We start from the raw sequence: 22864 nt of genomic DNA, 5'->3' as shown, positions 1-22864 counted from the left end.
ATTAGTATAAAAAAAATATAACAATTAATACATTTAAAAATTATCATTTACAAAACCTTTGAAATTCACTGAAAAAACCATAGGTTTCAGCCACGTTATAGTTAAGAATTAGCATTTAAAAAAACCTTTGAAATTCACTGAAAAAACCATAGGTTTCAGCCACGTTATATTTAGGAATTAGCATTTAAAAAACCTTAGAAATTCACTGAAAAAAACCATAGGTTTCACACATGTTAATGAATCAAATCAACTCAAATCAAATCAATCATCATCAGTGCATTGTGGGCGCGTGAGTTATAGTTAGCTTTACTAACTGTAACGGGGGAAGTTCAATGGTTTTGTGCGAGTGAAATATCCAGCTAACTATAACATGCGTGAAACCTATGGTTTTTTCAGTGAATTTCAAAGTTTTTTTTAATGCTAATTCCTAACTATAACCTGGCTGAAACCTATGGTTTTTTCAGTAAATATATATATATCCCCTTCAGTGCTCATGACGAGCTCAGCTCGTCATGAGGCACAGTGCTCGTGTGCTCATGACGAGCTGAGCTCGTCATGGCCACACCCATTTCTATTATGGACCAGCACAGTAGGGGAATATCTCAAGCAGCCAAGGTGTTAAATATACATTCAGCAAACGAATACTCCAACAACCTCCAGAATTGGCGAAGAAGGAGACGGACCACAGGAATCTTAGGCGAGATGGTTTATTTAGACCAATCTTTCAGCGCATGACGCATTTCGGGCTCGGGAGCCCTTGTTCACATACGGGTCACAGCCAAAGTTATTGTTTATAAATGCTTAAAGTGTACACCCACCTCCATCACGTTTTTGGTCACATGACCATAAAAAGTGAAGCCATACTATCATTCTGTTTGCTGAGCATCACATCGATTTCTTAAATAAGTAACAGAGTGAGATTTAAACATAGTCCTTTCGACTGGGAGCAGACTTCTGTTCTGTTTCTCTGCCACCACTAAGAGGCTCGAGGAGTGAACCCACTTCACTTTTTTAATTGAATTCGACCCTGAAGATGAGGTTCCCAGCCCTAATGAGACTCGGGAAGGGGAGCTGTGGGGCATCCCTCTCCTTTACTAATTGAATGTAGCACTGCTAATTACCCCACATATTACATCACTCATGACATCTTCTAGGAAATCATTGATAATATCGCGGCAACATTTGCAATAAAATGAGTGAAGAGAAAACTGTGCATATAGTTACTTAAGATAACTGTAACGAGTGAAATTGTGAAATTCTGTGTTTTGTTTAGTTTAAAATGTTACGTTGTTACTGAACATTTCACCTTACTATAATATTTGGTATTTTCAGGGAATATATATATATATATATATATATATATATATATATATATATATATATTGTCATCCAAAGTGCCTGTGCTTTCGGGGACGCACACGACATTTCTCCGCCCTGCGGGCTATCAATCAGCATGCTTTCCGCTCTCCATTATTTAAAACCTGCCCGACGCGTTTCTGGGAACCTTTTCCCGTCATCAGGGGCTGCCGTCAAAGAATAATGTTCACACACCGGTATTTGCCAGACATTGATTTATTAGCCACACCCCTGGTAGGCGTATTGTTTAGTACCTCGTCATACCAAGTGTTTCTGGGATGCGTAGTCTGTTCGGTGCGTGGCTGTTGCATTAAAAATTCTTTGGCAAGTGATGCTCCTCAATTACCTATAGTAGGCTGGGTATTACGGTTCAGCACGCTGTACATGTGGAGTCCTGTGCTCAAACCTCCAACTCGTTTGGAAGTGATGGCCTCGAACTGCTATAATGCAACAGCCACGCACCGAACAGACTACGCATCCCAGAAACACTTGGTATGACGAGGTACTAAACAATACGCCTACCAGGGGTGTGGCTAATAAATCAATGTCTGGCAAATACCGGTTTGTGAACATTATTCTTTGACGGCAGCCCCTGATGACGGGAAAAGGTTCCCAGAAACGCGTCGGGCAGGTTTTAAATAATGGAGAGCGGAAAGCATGCTGATTGATAGCCCGCAGGGCGGAGAAATGTCGTGTGCGTCCCCGAAAGCACAGGCACTTTGGATGACAAAAATATATATATATATATATATATATATATACAAACACACATATACACACATATATATATATATATATATATATATATATATTGTGTGAGAGGGGCAAAGACTCTTGTGCTCTCTGCGTGAGTCAAGATGTCCCTCCCTTCCTTCAACAACGGTAATAAATAGCCTTTTATACCCTGGCCATCAGATTATGACATGGCAATTTTTCATGTGCATTTGTTTTTACAAATGTAGTTAACCGACACCAGAACACAGTGGGTTAACCCCTTAACTGGGACATTGACCAATGGCAGGAATGGATCCAACTGAGGTCAAAGGGAGTCCTATCGCACGGGCTCCCATTGACATTGGTTTGATCTGTTCCTGTCGTGGGCACTAGGCTAAGCCACACAAGTGGCTCAGGGTTTTATCGGCATATGGGTGGTAACGCTGGGTGGTACACATTTTGGGGATTCTTTTGGCTACCATAAGTTTCCATCACAGGAGGAAAATGTGTGATTTCAGGCAACGTTTGAGGTTGACAGGCAATTGTGGGTAAGAAAACCACATGGGATCCATGCACCACCCTGGTCACCCCTAGTTGTCTAGTTTCAGAAAATGTACAGGTATGCTAAGCTTCCTTAGTTTCCGCCTGAGCTAGGGCTCAAAATTCACAGCCAGAAATATTTGATGTATCCATGTTGCGTTGCGTTTTGGCTTGTTTCCTGTTGCGGGCTCTAGACATACCCACACAAGTGAGGTACCATTTTTGGGGAGACTTGCAGGAATGCTGGGTGGAAGGAAGTGTGTGGCTCCCTGCAGATTCCAGAACTTTCCATCTAAGAAATGTGAGGAAAAATTGTTTTTTTAGTCAATGTTTGATGTCTACAAGGGATTCTAGGTAAGAAAAACTTAGTTAGAGCCGTGCAAGTCACCCGACCTTTTACTCCCCTAGGTGTTAAGTTTTTGAAAATGTGCAGGTTTGTTAGGTTCCTATAGGCGCTGACTAAGCTTAGGCCCAAAATCTACAACTACCCACCTTGCATAAAAAGGGTCAGTATTGAGAAAAATGTGATGTGTTTAGGATGCGTTTTGAGTCGTTTCCTGTTGCGGGCACTAATCATACCTACACAAGTGAGGTACATATTTATCAGGAGACTTAGGGCATTGATGTTTGGAAGGAAGTTTGTGGTTCCCCACAGACATCAGAATTTCCCGTCACAGAAATTAGAGGAAAATGTGTTTTTAGTCAAAGTTTGTGGTTTGCAAGGAATTATGAGTACAATAACAGGAGAGAGCCACGCAAGTCACCCCACCCTGGATTTCTCCAGGTGTTTATTTTTCAAAAATGTTCAGGTTTGCTAGATTTCCCTAGGTGCCAGCTGAAGTAGGGTCCATAATCTACAATGGAAAAAAGGGTTCATTTTCTGTGGAAAAATGTGATGTGTCCATGTTATATTTTGGTTTGTTTCCTGTCGCGGGCACTAGGCATACCCACACAAAGAGGTGCCATTTTTAATGGAAGACATGTGAAAGCATAGAATAGTAGAACATTTGTTATTACTAATTGGATTTCCGTGTATTTTTGCCTTCCAAATGTAAGCCAGAGTGTAAGAAGGAAGAAATGTTGAAAAATAACCTCTAAATCATATTCTAGTAGGGTTACCCAAAAATTCAGAGATGTACAAATAACCACGGCTCCTAAACTCCATATCTTGTGCTCATTTCAGAAATACATAGCTTGCTTTGATACCCATTTTTCACTCTACATATTTCACAATATGAATTGTTCTGTACTCTGTACACAAAGAAAAGCAGGTCGTATGGTGCAGCTCAGTTGTTGGCTCTGGGTATCTTGGGTTTTTGGAGAACCTACAAACCCTATATATCCTCACAACCAGAAGAGTCTAAAGGGCGTAATGGTATATTGCTTTTGTAAAATCGACCATTGACAAAATGTTACAGATGAAAATGTTGTCAAAATGGCTGTTTTTTCCTGCTCCTTTTCAATATTTCTTTATATAAACAGTTAGTTTCCTTGGATAAATCTTGAGAGAACTACATAAATAACGCCTTGCTGAATTCAGAATTTTGTCTACATTTCAGAAATGTATAGATTTCCTGGATCACCCATGTTTTTTACACTGGTTTGTTTCCAGAAAGCTGGGAAGATGTTGACTTTAGTATAGCAAACCGTTAGCTGATGCCATTTTTAGGAGAATAAAAAACAGACACTTTTATGCGGAGCACTTTTTTCCCATTTTTACCCAAAAACTCAAACTTTAGCTTTATTTTTCCAATTTTCTCAGTCCCCTCCAGGGGAATCCATGCACCATCCCCAGGATGTTGGAAAATTGGACACAAATTTAGCGGGGATACCTTTCATGGTAAAAAAGTTATGCAACCTTAAGTGCTAACTAGCCTAAATAGCTAAAAAAGTGCTCAGCACTATTAGGGGTGGGGAAAGCACAGGGAGGAGGGGGGATGGCACAGCAGTTATGGGGTTAAATTTGTTCAGCAAAGTAAAATGGCATTCAAGAGACATATGACTATTAAGAAATTAATTTCATGTGTAAAGTAACTGTTACATGCAATCTGTAAACTGTCACTTTTGATGTACTTTGTTAATAAATTCGATTTTTACCTTCACACCATAATAATACATGAGCAAATGGAAGTATATTTGGACAATTGCTGTAAATAATGTGTCATTGAGCCACGTTTATTTTCACACAGACACAAATGGCACTGAAGATAACGGTGGCCCAATAACACATGCTATTTAGAGCATCTGTGTTAATAAATGCACTTTCAGTCATTTTTTATTACAGGGTAAAGGTCAGACTCCATTTTGTTAACACAGAAAAATAAAAAGGCATGTAAAAAAAAAAGTTGACTCCCTCACAGACTACATGTTACAATTACTCTACGTATCGAAACAGCTCTCCAGACAGGAGGCCCCTTCAAAATGATTTTACCTCACTACAAAAATGTAACCACTTACATCCTTGTTTTGTGTAAATACCTGTCATTAAAACAAATACACAAGAATAAATGTAATGGCTATAATATAATATATTTATTACCATTATCAATGGTTGGGAGGGGCATCACTCTCATGAGTCTTGACTCCTCACCGCACTCAGCAGTGGTAATAAATAGCATGCTGTATTCTGTGCATCTCCATATATCGCACAAACAAACACACACGTGTTCGCTCACACACACACACACCATGGTAAACTGTCCATGCACTTCAGAGCTGCTGTGCATGACAAATTTATTCTGCACAAAAGCTGACACATTTCAACCATCGTTTTTGGTAATAAACTTTTGGATTCTGCTAGGGGGTTCTCTGCGCCCATTCACGGAGCAGCAGCGTCACGACCAACTGGTAAGCCTACTGGTGTGGGCTGTGCTGATATATAATATATAAATATTAATATATAGATAGATATATATATACAGACATTCATTGAAAAAACAAAGGTTAAATAGATGTAGTTAGATGAAAACGTCAGTAAAAACTTAACGTTTTTAACAAAAATAAATGTTACAGAAAGGAACCATGGCGGATGAGCTTTTGTTTTGGAACGTTTTGTGAAGATTCGTCAAACGGCACCAAAGTTAGTAGCCAACCAAAAAAAAAAAATATATATATATATATATATATACACACACACACAAAACGTCAGAATTTACCAGCTGTTTTGCGTGGTACAGTACAACGTGGTAAAACAAAGCATTGTAAATGTACAGTGTGTAGTAAAAACCGTGTTGCAAGTTACCACGTGGTAAATGAACGTGTGGTAACGTCTGATATCCGGTTGAAAGCAGACTGCTGGAATCCACACCAATTCCTTAAGGGTAGAGGGATTCATAAAATGGTAGCTATCTCCTTCTCACACGCACAGAGTCCCAGAGTGGGTGAAGCCGAAGCCCCACTCTATGTGCCCGTACAATAATTGATAACAATAGCTGTTCGAAACAACTGTGCAGACATGAACAAGTTACAGAACGCCACGTCTGAAGGGCAGCTCCTTACTAAATTTCACCTCAGAGTTTGACTAATAGAGGCCTCTCACAAGGTAATTTCAAGAAAAACAAGACTGCTCAAGACAGCAGAAGCACTCTGCTTAGAGGAACTTTTTTTTTCTCATGAGCCTCATGGAAGTCCCTCTGAGAGAGTCTTGCCTTTTCTTTTTTCTTAGGAGCTGGAGCTGAACCCGCCTAGTCTAGTAACGAGTCCCCCTGGGGATTCAAGTGATATGATTCCCATCTTGGGCTGGATTCCGATGGACTCAGATAATTATTTGGAGAACAGTCTGAAGTAGTGCATTCCCTCCGAGACTTCAAGGTCAGGGGCCTGGCATAGCTGAGGGATGGGAAAACACCTTTCAGATTCAAGGCCCGTTAATGTCACTTAGGTATGATGCAAAGAAGTGATGAGTATTGTGAAGGACAGACCCGGTAGTGTACAGCATTTCAGTGTGGGCTTCATTGTAGTAGTTTAGCTGGTCTTGCTGTCTCAATGTAATAGTTTCTCGAGTCACAATAAAGTGTAGGTACAAAAAAATCCACAAATTCAGAGTTTCAAATGCTTTCCTTGTTTGTGAGAGTTACCCACCAACTCAAATTTACATTTCCTTGACTGGGACTGGATTGTACCAAATTTACCAAAGATCTCATGGCCGGCACCTGCCCATTGTAAGTAAGAACTATTTTTTTGAAAGCAGGTCAGTTGCCACACTCTTTACACTCCACAACACCCTTAGTGATGCGATCCCTAGGTTACACAAGAGTTTAAAAGCCAATAGTTGTGGAAGGGCTACAAAACTATGCAGTGCCACGTTGCAGAGGTGCGATGCTGGGAATATAGATTTTTTTTTTATTTTGAAAGTTTTATATAGCGCGAACAAGATCTTTGCAGATATCAGAGCGCTTTACAAATACAGGAGGTAAGGAAACAAGAAACATGGGAGAGATTAACAGACTTTTGAGCATAGAATACTTGTAGGTAAAAAATGAAAAGTAAAATAGGGTGGGTACATGGGGTAGCATAATAATTGACTAAAACCAATGATACAAATCGACAATCAGACAAACAATAGTGCAGATAGGTGTAGATCCTCAAATAGATCCAGAGTACAAGTTCAGGTGAATTTAGTCATGAGGATAGCTTTTACTTCTTTTTTAAAGAATGCAGAGGAGGAGATAAGTCTGGTTTCAGGAGGGAGTGAGTTCCAGATCCTGGGTGCCATTCCTGAAAAAGAGCGTTTATATGTTTTTTCCTTCTGGAATCTACGAGGTTTCAGGAGAAGATTCTTTGTTGGATGCTTTAAGAAACAGTATTTGGGGGTCTACCAACATTACACCTTTGCTGATACGATGCCACTGAGAGAGCTCCTATCACAGCCCCCATAAAGTTTGAAAAGTCAGTGCAACTCCACCACACCTAACACTAACACTGCTTCCATCTGTTTTCAGTTCCCCCTCACATTCATGAGAACGAGGCCGCTTCCCCTGGCAATTATGCCCGTGGCAGTCGACAGTCACTTCTCTGCACGGTGTACGGTGTCCCAGCGCCCAATGCCATCCAGTGGCAGTGGAGGCCTTGGACGCCTTGCAAAACGTTCTCCAACCAGAATCGGTGAGTATATCTTTGTTAAGTACTCTCTTCTCGCTATTCAAAGCACCACATTCAATTAGGACTCCGTTTTATTCCATGGAGATTTCAACACCACACATCTGTGCTGGGGTGCAACTTAATATAACAGGGTGTGGCCACTCATTGATGGTGCCTGACCAGTGATTTTAACTCCTCAAGTCAGGCTACCTGGTATTGCAAATTGCCTGACCTCTGATTTTTAGGATGGTCACCTCTGGACATATATTTCTGCACGTCCTCTATTTGCACCTGAGGTGCCTGTTTCATACCTGGCTCCAGATCGCTAGATGCCACTGCTTTACCTCACAATCTCTTTGTTGGCCATATGTCCTCCAGGACCAGGAAGCGGGCCACACGGAGGCAACAGCGAGACCGGAAAACAGAGTGCACGGACTGGAAGAACGTAACTCTGGACGATGGCGTCAACATTGAAACATGGACGGAGTTTGTGGAAGGGAGGAATAAGGTGAGGCAGTGCATCATAGAGGTGTGTGGGCCCTCATGGAAAAACTATTGAGAAAAAAAGGAACTAAAGATTGTTGGGTTACTGCTACAGTTGCGGTAAATTTCTAACTTTGTATGGATCTACAAATATGGAGAGCATCTAGAAATGTATAACTCTTGCACTTGTATATTCCCAGGAGTACTCAAGAAAGGTGTGCGTAATTTTTCATGCAAAAAATATATACAAACAGGTTTACATATTGGAAATGTGACACTTAAGAGATCTTGCACGTATAGTTCTTTCAATCTGTTTTCTCTCATAGACCCCATCAATTTTGGCAGGTCACACAATGAAAGCACTGTTACTCATCAGTTATTGGGAGTAAATGTGCAAGCGTTTTCAGGGTGGGAAACAATCTACAAACCTGAATAACAACGCATTCACAAGTTTGTAACTGTTAATTAACTTACTCTGGTGGACTCACCTAAGTGATGCCCAGAGAACTGTGATGCCCAGAGAACTGTACTTGGTAGTAAATTGACAGACCAATTTACTGACTCTGCACCATCTGTACCGATCTTTAACAGGCACCAGCCTGTCAGTTAACCTCCCTAAATAACCACAAGCAGTGGGCACGTCCACCTCTGATCTAACCTTACTTCAAGATCATGGCCTTTTTAAATCCCCTACGGTTTACCTTTCTGCCCATCACAACAAAAGAAAGAGCCGGTACAATGACTCCATTTTATGCTTACATAACTGTTTCCCCCTTTCAGGCTCTGTTAGGTTTCAGTGCAGCTGTCCGTGACTAACTTCCCGCAATCAAAGAGCACATGAAAAGAAAAAAAAACTCTAGATAAAGGCCAAAAACAAAGAAATGGCTACCAGTTTCCTGGAGTCACTTCCTGTTTTCATTCGAGCCCCCAAAGTCACTTCCTGTTTTCGTGCGCACACCTCCAAAATCCATTCTCGGGAAAAAAGCCATGGAAGTTTCATCCCAGTTGCCAAAGATGAGGGATCACTGTGACTTAATTGGTTTATTTGCACGCATTTACATATGCTTCCAGTATTCTATTATTGTGTTGCAGCATTTAGCGCTTACTATCCCTTTTGTATTGTATAGTAATTGCATTTATATGTGGGGCACTGAAGCGCTTGCCTACATGCGTAGCATGCTACACCATGTAGGAGGCGTGGTTGGAAGAATATTGTGTTTGCTTTGATCGTATGTGGGAAGTGTTTCTATTCAGTCAGTCAGTCAGTCAAGATAGCTTTATTCGATATTTATAAAAGACCATAAAAGCACAAGAAAAGTACAAAACATAACATACATGGCATACATTTAGTTCAAGTTAAAAATCACGGTACATGCGTGTAAATAATTTGTTGATAAAAACAGAGCCTGTAAAAAACAGTTCTAAAATACATATGATTCAAGAAGATCGTAAGATTCATAAAGTTCATAAAGTGCAAGAAAAAATATGCGGCCTAGAGAGAGTTTGTGTACTATTTGATGTAATTATGCACAAAATGATACAGTACTACGATCATTACTCAATCGTTACTCAATGATCATTTACATTAGGCCAACGTCCCTTTGCATTTTACCACAAATTTCAGGAAATTAATTGCTGCATTGATAGTAAGTTCATCTTGCAGCATATACAATCTAGTCAGTGCTGGTTTACAGTTTCTCAGTCCCCACAGCTTCAAGATTGGTAGCAAATACCTTTTTCTGCCCCACTCATAGTAATTACAGAAAAAAATACAGTGAATGTTTGACTGGGTAGATGAGTCGTCACAGGGACAGTTTATCAGTTTAACAGACCAGTCATTTGGGGCCGGGAAAGATATTAACCTATAAAAACAATCAGTCCTCATCCGTGTAAGAAGCATTCTGTGATAGCATGAAAAAGCTGGAGCCAGATAGGGATGTAGGCCAGGACCATGAAGGATGCGGCGGTGTGAGATGATAGTAGATTTATTTCCATCTAAGTACCACCGCCTCTCCTCTAATAGGTTGAGGCATGCTCCGTTTAATGCTTTTTTAGTCGTTTGTGTACATGAAATAGGGGTTAAGTAAAATTCTGGATGACCAATAGAATTCACAAATTTTTTGACATAAGCTAACCATGCAAACTTGCTAGGATCTGATTGATTCATACAGTCTTGAATTACTTCCCTGCTAAAAACTGTGTCCTCAGAAGTCCATATCTTATACCACAGCATGACAGGAGTTACTTTTATTAGATCAGTGATGTGGACTCTGTCTAGTTCTTTGTGGCAAACCGTTGTAGAGGTAGATCTTGGGACTGATAGTAAATATCTAAAAAATGCATTTTCTACTCTTTGAATTTGGGTACAATCTGCCATCCCCCAAATGCCAGCACCATATGTTGCCGTAGAGACACATTTTGCTGCATAGATCTTACGCAGAATGTCTACGGGTTTGCCGCCCAGTTTCTTAGCAAATTGTTTGACTGCACCTATTGTGCGTGAGAAAGCCAAATTGCGTGTGGTGATGGCTGTTGTCCATGTACCCCTATTATTAAAAGTGATGCCTAGATAAGAAAATGTTTTGGTCAAAGCTATCTTTGTGTAGTTTACAAAGGTTTTACAGTCTAACTTAGATTTGTTTCTAGAGGTAAAACACATGGTAAAAGTTTTTCCCACGTTAATCTTTAATCCTCTAGTACTCATGAAAGTCGCAAATCCAGTCAAGGCCTTCTGGAGGCCCAACTGCGTGCGTGCCATGATCACGGCATCGTCGGCGTATAATAGTAATGGGACCGACAAGCCGTTTACTTTGGGATAATCGACTTCCAGCTCAATTAAGGAATCTGCCACCTCATTAATATATAAATTAAAAAGGAATGGGGCGAGGATACAGCCCTGGCGAACACCCTTTTCTATGGGGAATTTTCTGGTTCGCTCTCCGTTTTTACCATATCGAACTGTAGCGCCTGCATCTCTATAGAGTTCCTATATAAAAGTTAAAATGTCTGGGTCTTTCCCCATTTTAGCCAGGGTATTCCATAACGGAGAGTGTTTCTATTCAGTGTGTGATCGCCATCGAGGTGCGGTATTGTGTTTAGGAAGCAGCAGTATCAGTGTGGTGGATGAAGAGATTTGACAGACAGATGTGCAGTTTATAGATTTTCTTGAACTAGCAGCTCGAAGTCTCTCTGCAGTTCCCTTTATGGTATTTCTTACCCTAGTTTTAAGGCTAAAAAAGTTCTCTTACCGCGAGGAAACTCATGTTTTAGTTGTAGACTTTATAAACCTATACCCTGTGTCCTACTGATCCTTTAGCTTTTGAGGCTGTACAACATAGGGATTTCCCTGGGTGGTAACATTGTGGCATACAACACAAATAAATATATTGGTCCAGCTCTTTAAAAAAAAGTCAGAAATTGGCACTCCCCTTTCTGCCTTGCAAAGGTGCAGATTTCCAACATTCCAATTAGGAAAGAAACCCTTTCTCCTGCATCTCTATCATTGTTTATGGGTGTACCCATCAAAAATAAGGTCTACTCTTATTTGGCAGCAATATATTTCTGATATTTTTAGGGGATTTATGAATTTGTAACTACAAGCAAGCATGTATGTTTTGGGGTATTCACAAACTTTCAATGCATTCCCGCCCGGTAGTGAATACTAGCTGCCCACTGCCCCTCCTCGCACACATACTTTCACAAAGATCTTTGTGTGATTAAATCCTTTCAGAAATGCGAAAACAACTGTCCAGAATAGCAAAAAAGGTGTTGTGAAAGTCAAACATAGAAACGTGAAATATTTTGAGCAATTTGTAACTAATGTCTTATAATTATCCATGGGTCTACCGACCACAAGATATTGCATGGGGAAATGGGTAAACCTACTTCCGTCGCAAGCTCTATTGTCATCTATTCATGACATTTCGATTGAGCACGTCTTATTATAAGTGCTTAATTTAAAATTAAAAAAAATATGTGTCAGGGCTCTCGTCAGGCCACTGCAGTTGGCCCCTGCCAGCACTGCCAATGATAGTAACAACACAAGTACTGACCATCACACTCCTACAAGTGTGACAATTCTGACTATTTCAGGTCCCCAAAGCTATAAGGATGACTTGGGTGGCAGGTAATAGTAATTTTAAATGTATATTGAATTATTAATAAACTGTTCCTGTAGTCATCTCTAACTAAGCCTGACAGCGTCGCCTTGGGCAGTCAGCCACAAGCGCTGGTGTTGGCAATTAAGTTCTGGTGCCGAGCACCGGAAACCATTGGCTCAAATTAAGCACTGGATCCACCTAAGAAGTAGTCTATTTCAGAGGCAGGTTGGTAAACCATTTTCTGCTTTTATTTATGCTGTCATTCCATGCTTTAAAAAAATTACATTTGCCATGTGTTACTTTTTACTTTCTTTTTTGCAAGCCTATGCATGCCACGTACATATAGCAGATGTTTTATTTTTTCTATACCTTTATATTTTATTGCCTGTTGCATATGTTTGCAAAAATAAATGAATACAAATGTCAGATTTGCCATGGTGAGACCTACTGGCTTTATGTCGCTTGTTTCTCAATTAGTCTCATTCTCTCTTTCATCTGCAGACTGTCAGTCGGCTAGTAATTCAAGAAGCCAATGTCTCAGTCATGTACAAGTGCTCAGCTTTCAACAAAGTTGGTCAAGATGAGCGTCTCATCTACTTCTACGTGACTAGTAAGAATGCATAAAGGGTTCTGCTGGATGGGCTGTTTGTGCCATATTGACTTGTCAATGTCTTCTGAGAAACTTTATCGTTGTCAACTACTGCCTGAATGCACATCCACCTGTTGTCTCACCTGATTTCTTCAAGTTCCTGTCCCTCCTAGCTTTCCAAAGCTCTGCAAACAGTTCACAGCTCAGTTACATGTGTAGTCCTGTCAGAGTATAGTATCCTTGGGATCGAATAGATGCTCAGAATGGTCCACCTCCTGATAACTCCAAAGTCTGAAGTGCTATAATAGCACAGACTGTTGAAGGGATCAAATGTGGGAAGGAAAGGAAGGAGACAGCAGAGAGGAAGACCTGTACTACACAAAAGTATTGGAAGTACAAATAAGACTCTACTATTGATGTGTTATTTGCTATCCCTCTAACAGCCTGATTCATCATTCTCCCGTTTTGCGAGCCCCTAATAGCGATTTATAAGGAATCGCTATTAAGGACTTGCAAAACGGGATTCATGTAGAAATTGCATAAAGAAATGCGATTCCTACACATTCCTTATTTGCGATTAGCAAATTGCTAATCGCAAATAAGGAATAACTCCCCATTCATTCCTATGGGCCTAAAGGCTCATAGGAATGAATGGGGAGTTATTCCTTATTTGCGAATAGCAATTTGCTAATCGCAAATAAGATAGCGATTTCAAGGGTGCCAGGGGTGTCCAAAGGACACCCTGTAGCACCCCTGAAATGTAATCTACATTGGTGTTGCGCACACACATGTCCAAAGGACATGTGTGTGTGTAACATGCAACTTAGAAAAATGCATTTAAATGCATTTTTCTAAGTTTTCGCTATTTACCACGAGGTTTGACCTCGCGGTAAATAGCGGCCCAAAATAGCGATTTCGGTATTTTAAAATGGTTCATGAATTGCATTTAAGGAATCTCAAATAGAGATTCCTTAAATGCAATTCCTCGCAAATATGCGAATTCTTTAATAGCAAATTTCGCATTTGGGATGATGAATCCCAAATGCAAAAATTGCACTCGCAAAGGGCCAGATTCTCAGAATCTGGCCCTTTGCGAGCGCAATTAAGCTTGATGAATCAGGCTGTATGTGTCTTAATATCTACCTGTAAACAATAATAAGAGATACCATAAGTCGGGAACCCTCAGAATCCTTTACAAAGGCAAAACCAACAATCCATGCTTACAAGGTGCTGCAACAGGAAAACTTTAACAATATGCATCAGAAATCTCTTATAGACCAGGTAGCTCAGATACGTAGGAGGAAACGTTATGTACACACTTCACCTACCCTCTTTGCTCTAATGCCTTGAATCACAGGGGTGAAGATACCAAAGAAGCAGGAACTCTATTTAACCCCCTGTTAAAAGGCAAAATAAAGTAGCGAAAATATGATCAATTATATGTTCATGTTATATTTATAGCCCATTCAATTCAGAACTGTTTGTTAGGCATTTACAGGAGCAGTGTACTTCAGTCTTGAGTAGAATATGATCCCTTGCGACTGGTTTCCAACCGGAGTACCCTCCAAAAGACGCTCTTATGATTAAATCACCACTGCAGTGAGAGTCTGCTCCGGAGTGTTCCAGAGTCATCTTCTCCACCTGTTTAGTACCCTGGAATCCCCACTGCATTAGCCACAAATGTGTGCTTCACCATGGGTGGAAAATAATGCCTTTGTATCACCACCACAGATTCCCACCGCATGAGGCACAAACGTGGGCCTCACCAACAGCGGAATCAAATACTTAGATATCCCCATATCGAAATGAGACGATCCCACTCATCTCGTAGCTGAGGAAGAATCCTTACTTTGCAAAGTTGTTTCCAACGAGAAAAGCAAACAAAACAGCTGGTGCACACAGCACACTTACGAGACCATGTCCCAATCCTAGGAATACGCGTAACGCAGCAGTTTCCAAAAGGAATCGGCCATGTCTGATGATACGGAGGTGCCTTTAAAGACGGTTCCTCCTTCTCATGCATATGTGAGTTCGTTCAACCCCCTCCCCATGAGTACATTCATGGGACATGTAGTTCTAAACAGCCACGGTTCACCCGAGTGTTTTTTATGTCATTTTACGACTCCATTATGCTCCTAAACGTATAGAAGCCTGAGCTGGCATTGTTCAGGTTTTACTATGTGCATTCTTTTGATGCATTGTGACAGGTCCATACCTAGACAATCAGTCTGATGGTGATTCCTACCAAAGTTACTCCTCATCTGCTCCAGAGAGATCAATCTTCTACAGCCATAACTGTCCACACGTAGACAGAGTATGCAGACTTAGCAGAACTTGTGTATTAGGTCACCCGGTGATAGACTGTTGGTATGAGGTGGTGTTGGTTATACTAAAACTCTGGAGAGGTATGGCAGCAGCCACTAGCAACTGCAGTCAGCGACCGTTCATGTATAAATGATGTAATGATGCATGCTGAAATACAGATTGCGATTCAGAAAAGGGGGTGGTGATGAACAGAGTGTCTGAATTAAGCAGACCACTCTTACCCAGTCCAAAGATCAGGGCTTGATCCATCACCGTTATTTAGCTCACTGCCCCATCCCAGCTCAGAACCTGGCTATATGCAAATTAGTCTGTCCCTGGCCCAGTGCATCATGGGAACAGGGCAGACCAAACTACCAAGCCAATTCTTCACCAGAAAGGAGACAAGCTTCCGGGGAGCCGTTTTCTGCCATTTCAGGCGTCTTCGGCCCGGCTTGCTTGAATCCTGATGGAGCAGTGAGCAAGGGACTCATGTCTGAGTATACCCTGCCACACCTATAGTGGCCAAAAACGATTCAGAAAAGGGGGTGGTGATGAACAGAGTGTCTGAATTAAGCAGACCACTCTTACCCAGTCCAAAGATCAGGGCTTGATCCATCACCGTTATTTAGCTCACTGCCCCATCCCAGCTCAGAACCTGGCTATATGCAAATTAGTCTGTCCCTGGCCCAGTGCATCATGGGAACAGGGCAGACCAAACTACCAAGCCAATTCTTCACCAGAAAGGAGACAAGCTTCCGGGGACCGGTTTCTGCCATTTCAGGCGTCTTCGGCCCGGCTTGCTTGAATCTTGATGGAGCAGTGAGCAAGGGACTCATGTCTGAGTATACCCTGCCACACCTATAGTGGCCAAAAACGATTCAGAAAAGGGGGTGGTGATGAACAGAGTGTCTGAATTAAGCAGACCACTCTTACCCAGTCCAAAGATCAGGGCTTGATCCATCACCGCTATTTAGCTCACTGCCCCATCCCAGCTCAGAACCTGGCTATATGCAAATTAGTCTGTCCCTGGCCCAGTGCATCATGGGAACAGGGCAGACCAGACTACCAAGCCAATTCTTCACCAGAAAGGAGACAGGAGACAAGCTTCCGGGGATGTGAGTCCCTTGCTCATTGCACCATCAGGATTCAAGCAAGCCGGGCCGAAGACGGCTGAAATGCCAGAAACCGGTCCCCGGAAGCTTGTTTCCTTCCCAGTGTAAGAATTGGCTTTTGTAGTCTGGTCTGCCCTGTTCCCATGATGCACTGGGCCAGGGACAGACTAATTTGCATACAGCCAGGTTCTGAAACTGGGATGGTGCAATGAGCTAAAAAACGGTGTTGGATCTAGCCCTGATCTCTTGACTGGGTGAGAGTACTCTGCTTAATTCAGAGACTCTGTCCATCACCACCCCTTGTTGTAAATAAATTTGTCCACCCTAAGCGTGGAAGGGTATACTCAGATGTGAGTCCCTTGCTCATTGCACCATCAGGATTCAAGCAAGCCGGGCCGAAGACGGCTGTAATGCCAGAAACCGGTCCCCGGAAGCTTGTTTCCTTCCCAGTGTAAGAATTGGCTTTTGTAGTCTGGTCTGCCCTGTTCCCATGATGCACTGGGCCAGGGACAGACTAATTTGCATACAGCCAGGTTCTGAAACTGGGATGGTGCAATGAGCTAAAAAACGGTGTTGGATCTAGCCCTGATCTCTTGACTGGGTGAGAGTACTCTGCTTAATTCAGAGACTCTGTCCATCACCACCCCTTGTTGTAAATAATTTTGTCCACCCTAAGTGTGGAAGGGTATACTCAGATGTGAGTCCCTTGCTCATTGCACCATCAGGATTCAAGCAAGCCGGGCCGAAGACGGCTGTAATGCCAGAAACCGGTCCCCGGAAGCTTGTTTCCTTCCCAGTGTAAGAATTGGCTTTTGTAGTCTGGTCTGCCCTGTTCCCATGATGCACTGGGCCAGGGACAGACTAATTTGCATACAGCCAGGTTTTGAAACTGGGATGGTGCAATGAGCTAAAAAACGGTGTTGGATCTATCCCTGATCTCTTGACTGGGTGAGAGTACTCTGCTTAATTCAGAGACTCTGTCCATCACCACCCCTTGTTGTAAATAATTTTGTCCACCCTAAGCGTGGAAGGGTATACTCAGATGTGAGTCCCTTGCTCATTGCACCATCAGGATTCAAGCAAGCGGGCCGAAGACGGCTGTAATGCCAGAAACCGGTCCCCGGAAGCTTGTTTCCTTCCCAGTGTAAGAATTGGCTTTTGTAGTCTGGTCTGCCCTGTTCCCATGATGCACTGGGCCAGGGACAGACTAATTTGCATACAGCCAGGTTCTGAAACTGGGATGGTGCAATGAGCTAAAAAACGGTGTTGGATCTAGCCCTGATCTCTTGACTGGGTGAGAGTACTCTGCTTAATTCAGAGACTCTGTCCATCACCACCCCTTGTTGTAAATAATTTTGTCCACCCTAAGCGTGGAAGGGTATACTCAGATGTGAGTCCCTTGCTCATTGCACCATCAGGATTCAAGCAAGCCGAGCCGAAGACGGCTGTAATGCCAGAAACCGGTCCCCGGAAGCTTGTTTCCTTCCCAGTGTAAGAATTGGCTTTTGTAGTCTGGTCTGCCCTGTTCCCATGATGCACTGGGCCAGGGACAGACTAATTTGCATACAGCCAGGTTCTGAAACCGGGATGGTGCAATGAGCTAAAAAACAGTGTTGGATCTAGCCCTGATCTCTTGACTGGGTGAGAGTACTCTGCTTAATTCAGAGACTCTGTCCATCACCACCCCTTGTTGTAAATAATTTTGTCCACCCTAAGCGTGGAAGGGTATACTCAGATGTGAGTCCCTTGCTCATTGCACCATCAGGATTCAAGCAAGCCGGGCCGAAGACGGCTGTAATGCCAGAAACCGGTCCCCGGAAGCTTGTTTCCTTCCCAGTGTAAGAATTGGCTTTTGTAGTCTGGTCTGCCCTGTTCCCATGATGCACTGGGCCAGGGACAGACTAATTTGCATACAGCCAGGTTCTGAAACTGGGATGGTGCAATGAGCTAAAAAACGGTGTTGGATCTAGCCCTGATCTCTTGACTGGGTGAGAGTACTCTGCTTAATTCAGAGACTCTGTCCATCACCACCCCTTGTTGTAAATAATTTTGTCCACCCTAAGCGTGGAAGGGTATACTCAGATGTGAGTCCCTTGCTCATTGCACCATCAGGATTCAAGCAAGCCGGGCCGAAGATGGCTGTAATGCCAGAAACCGGTCCCCGGAAGCTTGTTTCCTTCCCAGTGTAAGAATTGGCTTTTGTAGTCTGGTCTGCCCTGTTCCCATGATGCACTGGGCCAGGGACAGACTAATTTGCATACAGCCAGGTTCTGAAACTGGGATGGTGCAATGAGCTAAAAAACGGTGTTGGATCTAGCCCTGATCTCTTGACTGGGTGAGAGTACTCTGCTTAATTCAGAGACTCTGTCCATCACCACCCCTTGTTGTAAATAATTTTGTCCACCCTAAGCGTGGAAGGGTATACTCAGATGTGAGTCCCTTGCTCATTGCACCATCAGGATTCAAGCAAGCCGGGCCGAAGACGGCTGTAATGCCAGAAACCGGTCCCCGGAAGCTTGTTTCCTTCCCAGTGTAAGAATTGGCTTTTGTAGTCTGGTCTGCCCTGTTCCCATGATGCACTGGTCAAGGGACAGACTAATTTGCATACAGCCAGGTACTGAAACTGGGATGGTGCAATGAGCTAAAAAACGGTGTTGGATCTAGCCCTGATCTCTTGACTGGGTGAGAGTACGCTGCTTAATTCAGAGACTCTGTCCATCACCACCCCTTGTTGTAAATAATTTTGTCCACCCTAAGCGTGGAAGGGTATACTCAGATGTGAGTCCCTTGCTCATTGCACCATCAGGATTCAAGCAAGCCGGGCCGAAGACGGCTGTAATGCCAGAAACCGGTCCCCGGAAGCTTGTTTCCTTCCCAGTGTAAGAATTGGCTTTTGTAGTCTGGTCTGCCCTGTTCCCATGATGCACTGGGCCAGGGACAGACTAATTTGCATACAGCCAGGTTCTGAAACTGGGATGGTGCAATGAGCTAAAAAACGGTGTTGGATCTAGCCCTGATCTCTTGACTGGGTGAGAGTACTCTGCTTAATTCAGAGACTCTGTCCATCACCACCCCTTGTTGTAAATAATTTTGTCCACCCTAAGCGTGGAAGGTTATACTCAGATGTGAGTCCCTTGCTCATTGCACCATCAGGATTCAAGCAAGCCGGGCCGAAGACGGCTGTAATGCCAGAAACCGGTCCCCGGAAGCTTGTTTCCTTCCCAGTGTAAGAATTGGCTTTTGTAGTCTGGTCTGCCCTGTTCCCATGATGCACTGGTCAAGGGACAGACTAATTTGCATACAGCCAGGTACTGAAACTGGGATGGTGCAATGAGCTAAAAAACGGTGTTGGATCTAGCCCTGATCTCTTGACTGGGTGAGAGTACGCTGCTTAATTCAGAGACTCTGTCCATCACCACCCCTTGTTGTAAATAATTTTGTCCACCCTAAGCGTGGAAGGGTATACTCAGATGTGAGTCCCTTGCTCATTGCACCATCAGGATTCAAGCAAGCCGGGCCGAAGACGGCTGTAATGCCAGAAACCGGTCCCCGGAAGCTTGTTTCCTTCCCAGTGTAAGAATTGGCTTTTGTAGTCTGGTCTGCCCTGTTCCCATGATGCACTGGGCCAGGGACAGACTAATTTGCATACAGCCAGGTTCTGAAACTGGGATGGTGCAATGAGCTAAAAAACGGTGTTGGATCTATCCCTGATCTCGTGACTGGGTGAGAGTACTCTGCTTAATTCAGAGACTCTGTCCATCACCACCCCTTGTTGTAAATAATTTTGTCCACCCTAAGCGTGGAAGGGTATACTCAGATGTGAGTCCCTTGCTCATTGCACCATCAGGATTCAAGCAAGCCGGGCCGAAGACGGCTGTAATGCCAGAAACCGGTCCCCGGAAGCTTGTTTCCTTCCCAGTGTAAGAATTGGCTTTTGTAGTCTGGTCTGCCCTGTTCCCATGATGCACTGGGCCAGGGACAGACTAATTTGCATACAGCCAGGTTCTGAAACTGGGATGGTGCAATGAGCTAAAAAACGGTGTTGGATCTAGCCCTGATCTCTTGACTGGGTGAGAGTACTCTGCTTAATTCAGAGACTCTGTCCATCACCACCCCTTGTTGTAAATAATTTTGTCCACCCTAAGCGTGGAAGGGTATACTCAGATGTGAGTCCCTTGCTCATTGCACCATCAGGATTCAAGCAAGCCGGGCCGAAGACGGCTGTAATGCCAGAAACCGGTCCCCGGAAGCTTGTTTCCTTCCCAGTGTAAGAACTGGCTTTTGTAGTCTGGTCTGCCCTGTTCCCATGATGCACTGGGCCAGGGACAGACTAATTTGCATACAGCCAGGTTCTGAAACTGGGATGGTGCAATGAGCTAAAAAACGGTGTTGGATCTAGCCCTGATCTCTTGACTGGGTGAGAGTACTCTGCTTAATTCAGAGACTCTGTCCATCACCACCCCTTGTTGTAAAGAATTTTGTCCACCCTAAGCGTGGAAGGGTATACTCAGATGTGAGTCCCTTGCTCATTGCACCATCAGGATTCAAGCAAGCCGGGCCGAAGACGGCTGTAATGCCAGAAACCGGTCCCCGGAAGCTTGTTTCCTTCCCAGTGTAAGAATTGGCTTTTGTAGTCTGGTCTGCCCTGTTCCCATGATGCACTGGGCCAGGGACAGACTAATTTGCATACAGCCAGGTTCTGAAACTGGGATGGTGCAATGAGCTAAAAAACGGTGTTGGATCTAGCCCTGATCTCTTGACTGGGTGAGAGTACTCTGCTTAATTCAGAGACTCTGTCCATCACCACCCCTTGTTGTAAAGAATTTTGTCCACCCTAAGCGTGGAAGGGTATACTCAGATGTGAGTCCCTTGCTCATTGCACCATCAGGATTCAAGCAAGCCGGGCCGAAGACGGCTGTAATGCCAGAAACCGGTCCCCGGAAGCTTGTTTCCTTCCCAGTGTAAGAATTGGCTTTTGTAGTCTGGTCTGCCCTGTTCCCATGATGCACTGGGCCAGGGACAGACTAATTTGCATACAGCCAGGTTCTGAAACTGGGATGGTGCAATGAGCTAAAAAACGGTGTTGGATCTAGCCCTGATCTCTTGACTGGGTGAGAGTACTCTGCTTAATTCAGAGACTCTGTCCATCACCACCCCTTGTTGTAAATAATTTTGTCCACCCTAAGCGTGGAAGGGTATACTCAGATGTGAGTCCCTTGCTCATTGCACCATCAGGATTCAAGCAAGCCGGGCCGAAGACGGCTGTAATGCCAGAAACCGGTCCCCGGAAGCTTGTTTCCTTCCCAGTGTAAGAATTAGCTTTTGTAGTCTGGTCTGCCCTGTTCCCATGATGCACTGGGCCAGGGACAGACTAATGTGCATACAGCCAGGTTCTGAAACTGGGATGGTGCAATGAGCTAAAAAACGGTGTTGGATCTAGCCCTGATCTCTTGACTGGGTGAGAGTACTCTGCTTAATTCAGAGACTCTGTCCATCACCACCCCTTGTTGTAAATAATTTTGTCCACCCTAAGCGTGGAAGGGTATACTCAGATGTGAGTCCCTTGCTCATTGCACCATCAGGATTCAAGCAAGCCGGGCCGAAGACGGCTGTAATGCCAGAAACCGGTCCCCGGAAGCTTGTTTCCTTCCCAGTGTAAGAATTGGCTTTTGTAGTCTGGTCTGCCCTGTTCCCATGATGCACTGGGCCAGGGACAGACTAATTTGCATACAGCCAGGTTCTGAAACTGGGATGGTGCAATGAGCTAAAAAACGGTGTTGGATCTAGCCCTGATCTCTTGACTGGGTGAGAGTACTCTGCTTAATTCAGAGACTCTGTCCATCACCACCCCTTGTTGTAAATAATATGAAATACAGATTGCGCTCTGTGTGCTGTGTCTGTACAATGACTGCAAAGTTTGGGAGAGTATGTGTCATATTGGCACTAACTCTATTCTGGCAACTTTCAATGAACACAAATGGCAGCCAACAATTGTCAGAACACAACATCTTAGATGTCGATTCACCAAAATGTTTGGGGTAATGGAAGTGACATCATACATCTCAGGAAGTGACATCACATACTTGGACCTGGAGACAGTGATGCAAGAAGTTACATGACCGTTGGCCCTTGATAACATCATAGGAAGTGATATCACTGAAGATGAAAAAGAAACATTGCAAAATAGGTTCAAGATTACCAAAATGTTGTGAAAGGTAGTATCATTAAATTTTAGTTATCATCGATACCCAACTTGCACTGAATGCCGAGCCACTTGGATTCGTCCTCAACAACAACCTCACCATCAAGGAACGCATTGCCAAAAAACAAAGAGGGCCTGGTACCACCTGCTGCTTCTTAAGAAAATAAACCTGTTTCTTTTTTCAGAAAGCAACTTCAGATTTGCTGTTCAAGCTCTTTGTACTCTTACATCTAGATGTTGGTAACACCCTGCTCCATGGCCTTGTTACGGGCATCCTCCATGACTTAGCATGCCACATCTTAGGATTACAGGAAAATGATCACATGACCCACATCCTCATGGAACTCCACTGGCTCCCATTGCCGGCCCACACCAGCTTCTAAAT

At 43.4% G+C, this 22864-nt stretch overlaps 1 protein-coding gene across 2 annotated transcripts in view; it reads left to right on the top strand.

Moving 5' to 3' along the window:
* The window catches only part of FLT4 (fms related receptor tyrosine kinase 4), a 476277-nt gene that overhangs the window by 326817 nt on the left and 126596 nt on the right, over positions 1–22864 (top strand). For both annotated transcript variants that reach the window (XM_078653565.1, XM_078653564.1), the window contains exons 10-12: positions 7551–7713; positions 8068–8197; positions 12774–12882. In XM_078653565.1, coding sequence (XP_078509691.1) covers positions 7551–7713; positions 8068–8197; positions 12774–12882 — 402 coding nt within the window. The remainder of the gene's footprint in view (positions 1–7550; positions 7714–8067; positions 8198–12773; positions 12883–22864) is intronic.

Source organism: Lissotriton helveticus, chromosome 7 (genome assembly GCF_964261635.1).
Source record: "Lissotriton helveticus chromosome 7, aLisHel1.1, whole genome shotgun sequence".
Lineage (NCBI taxonomy): Eukaryota > Metazoa > Chordata > Amphibia > Caudata > Salamandridae > Lissotriton > Lissotriton helveticus.
The sequence above is the reverse complement of the archived record's forward strand: the minus strand, read 5'-3'. Positions and strand labels throughout refer to the sequence as shown.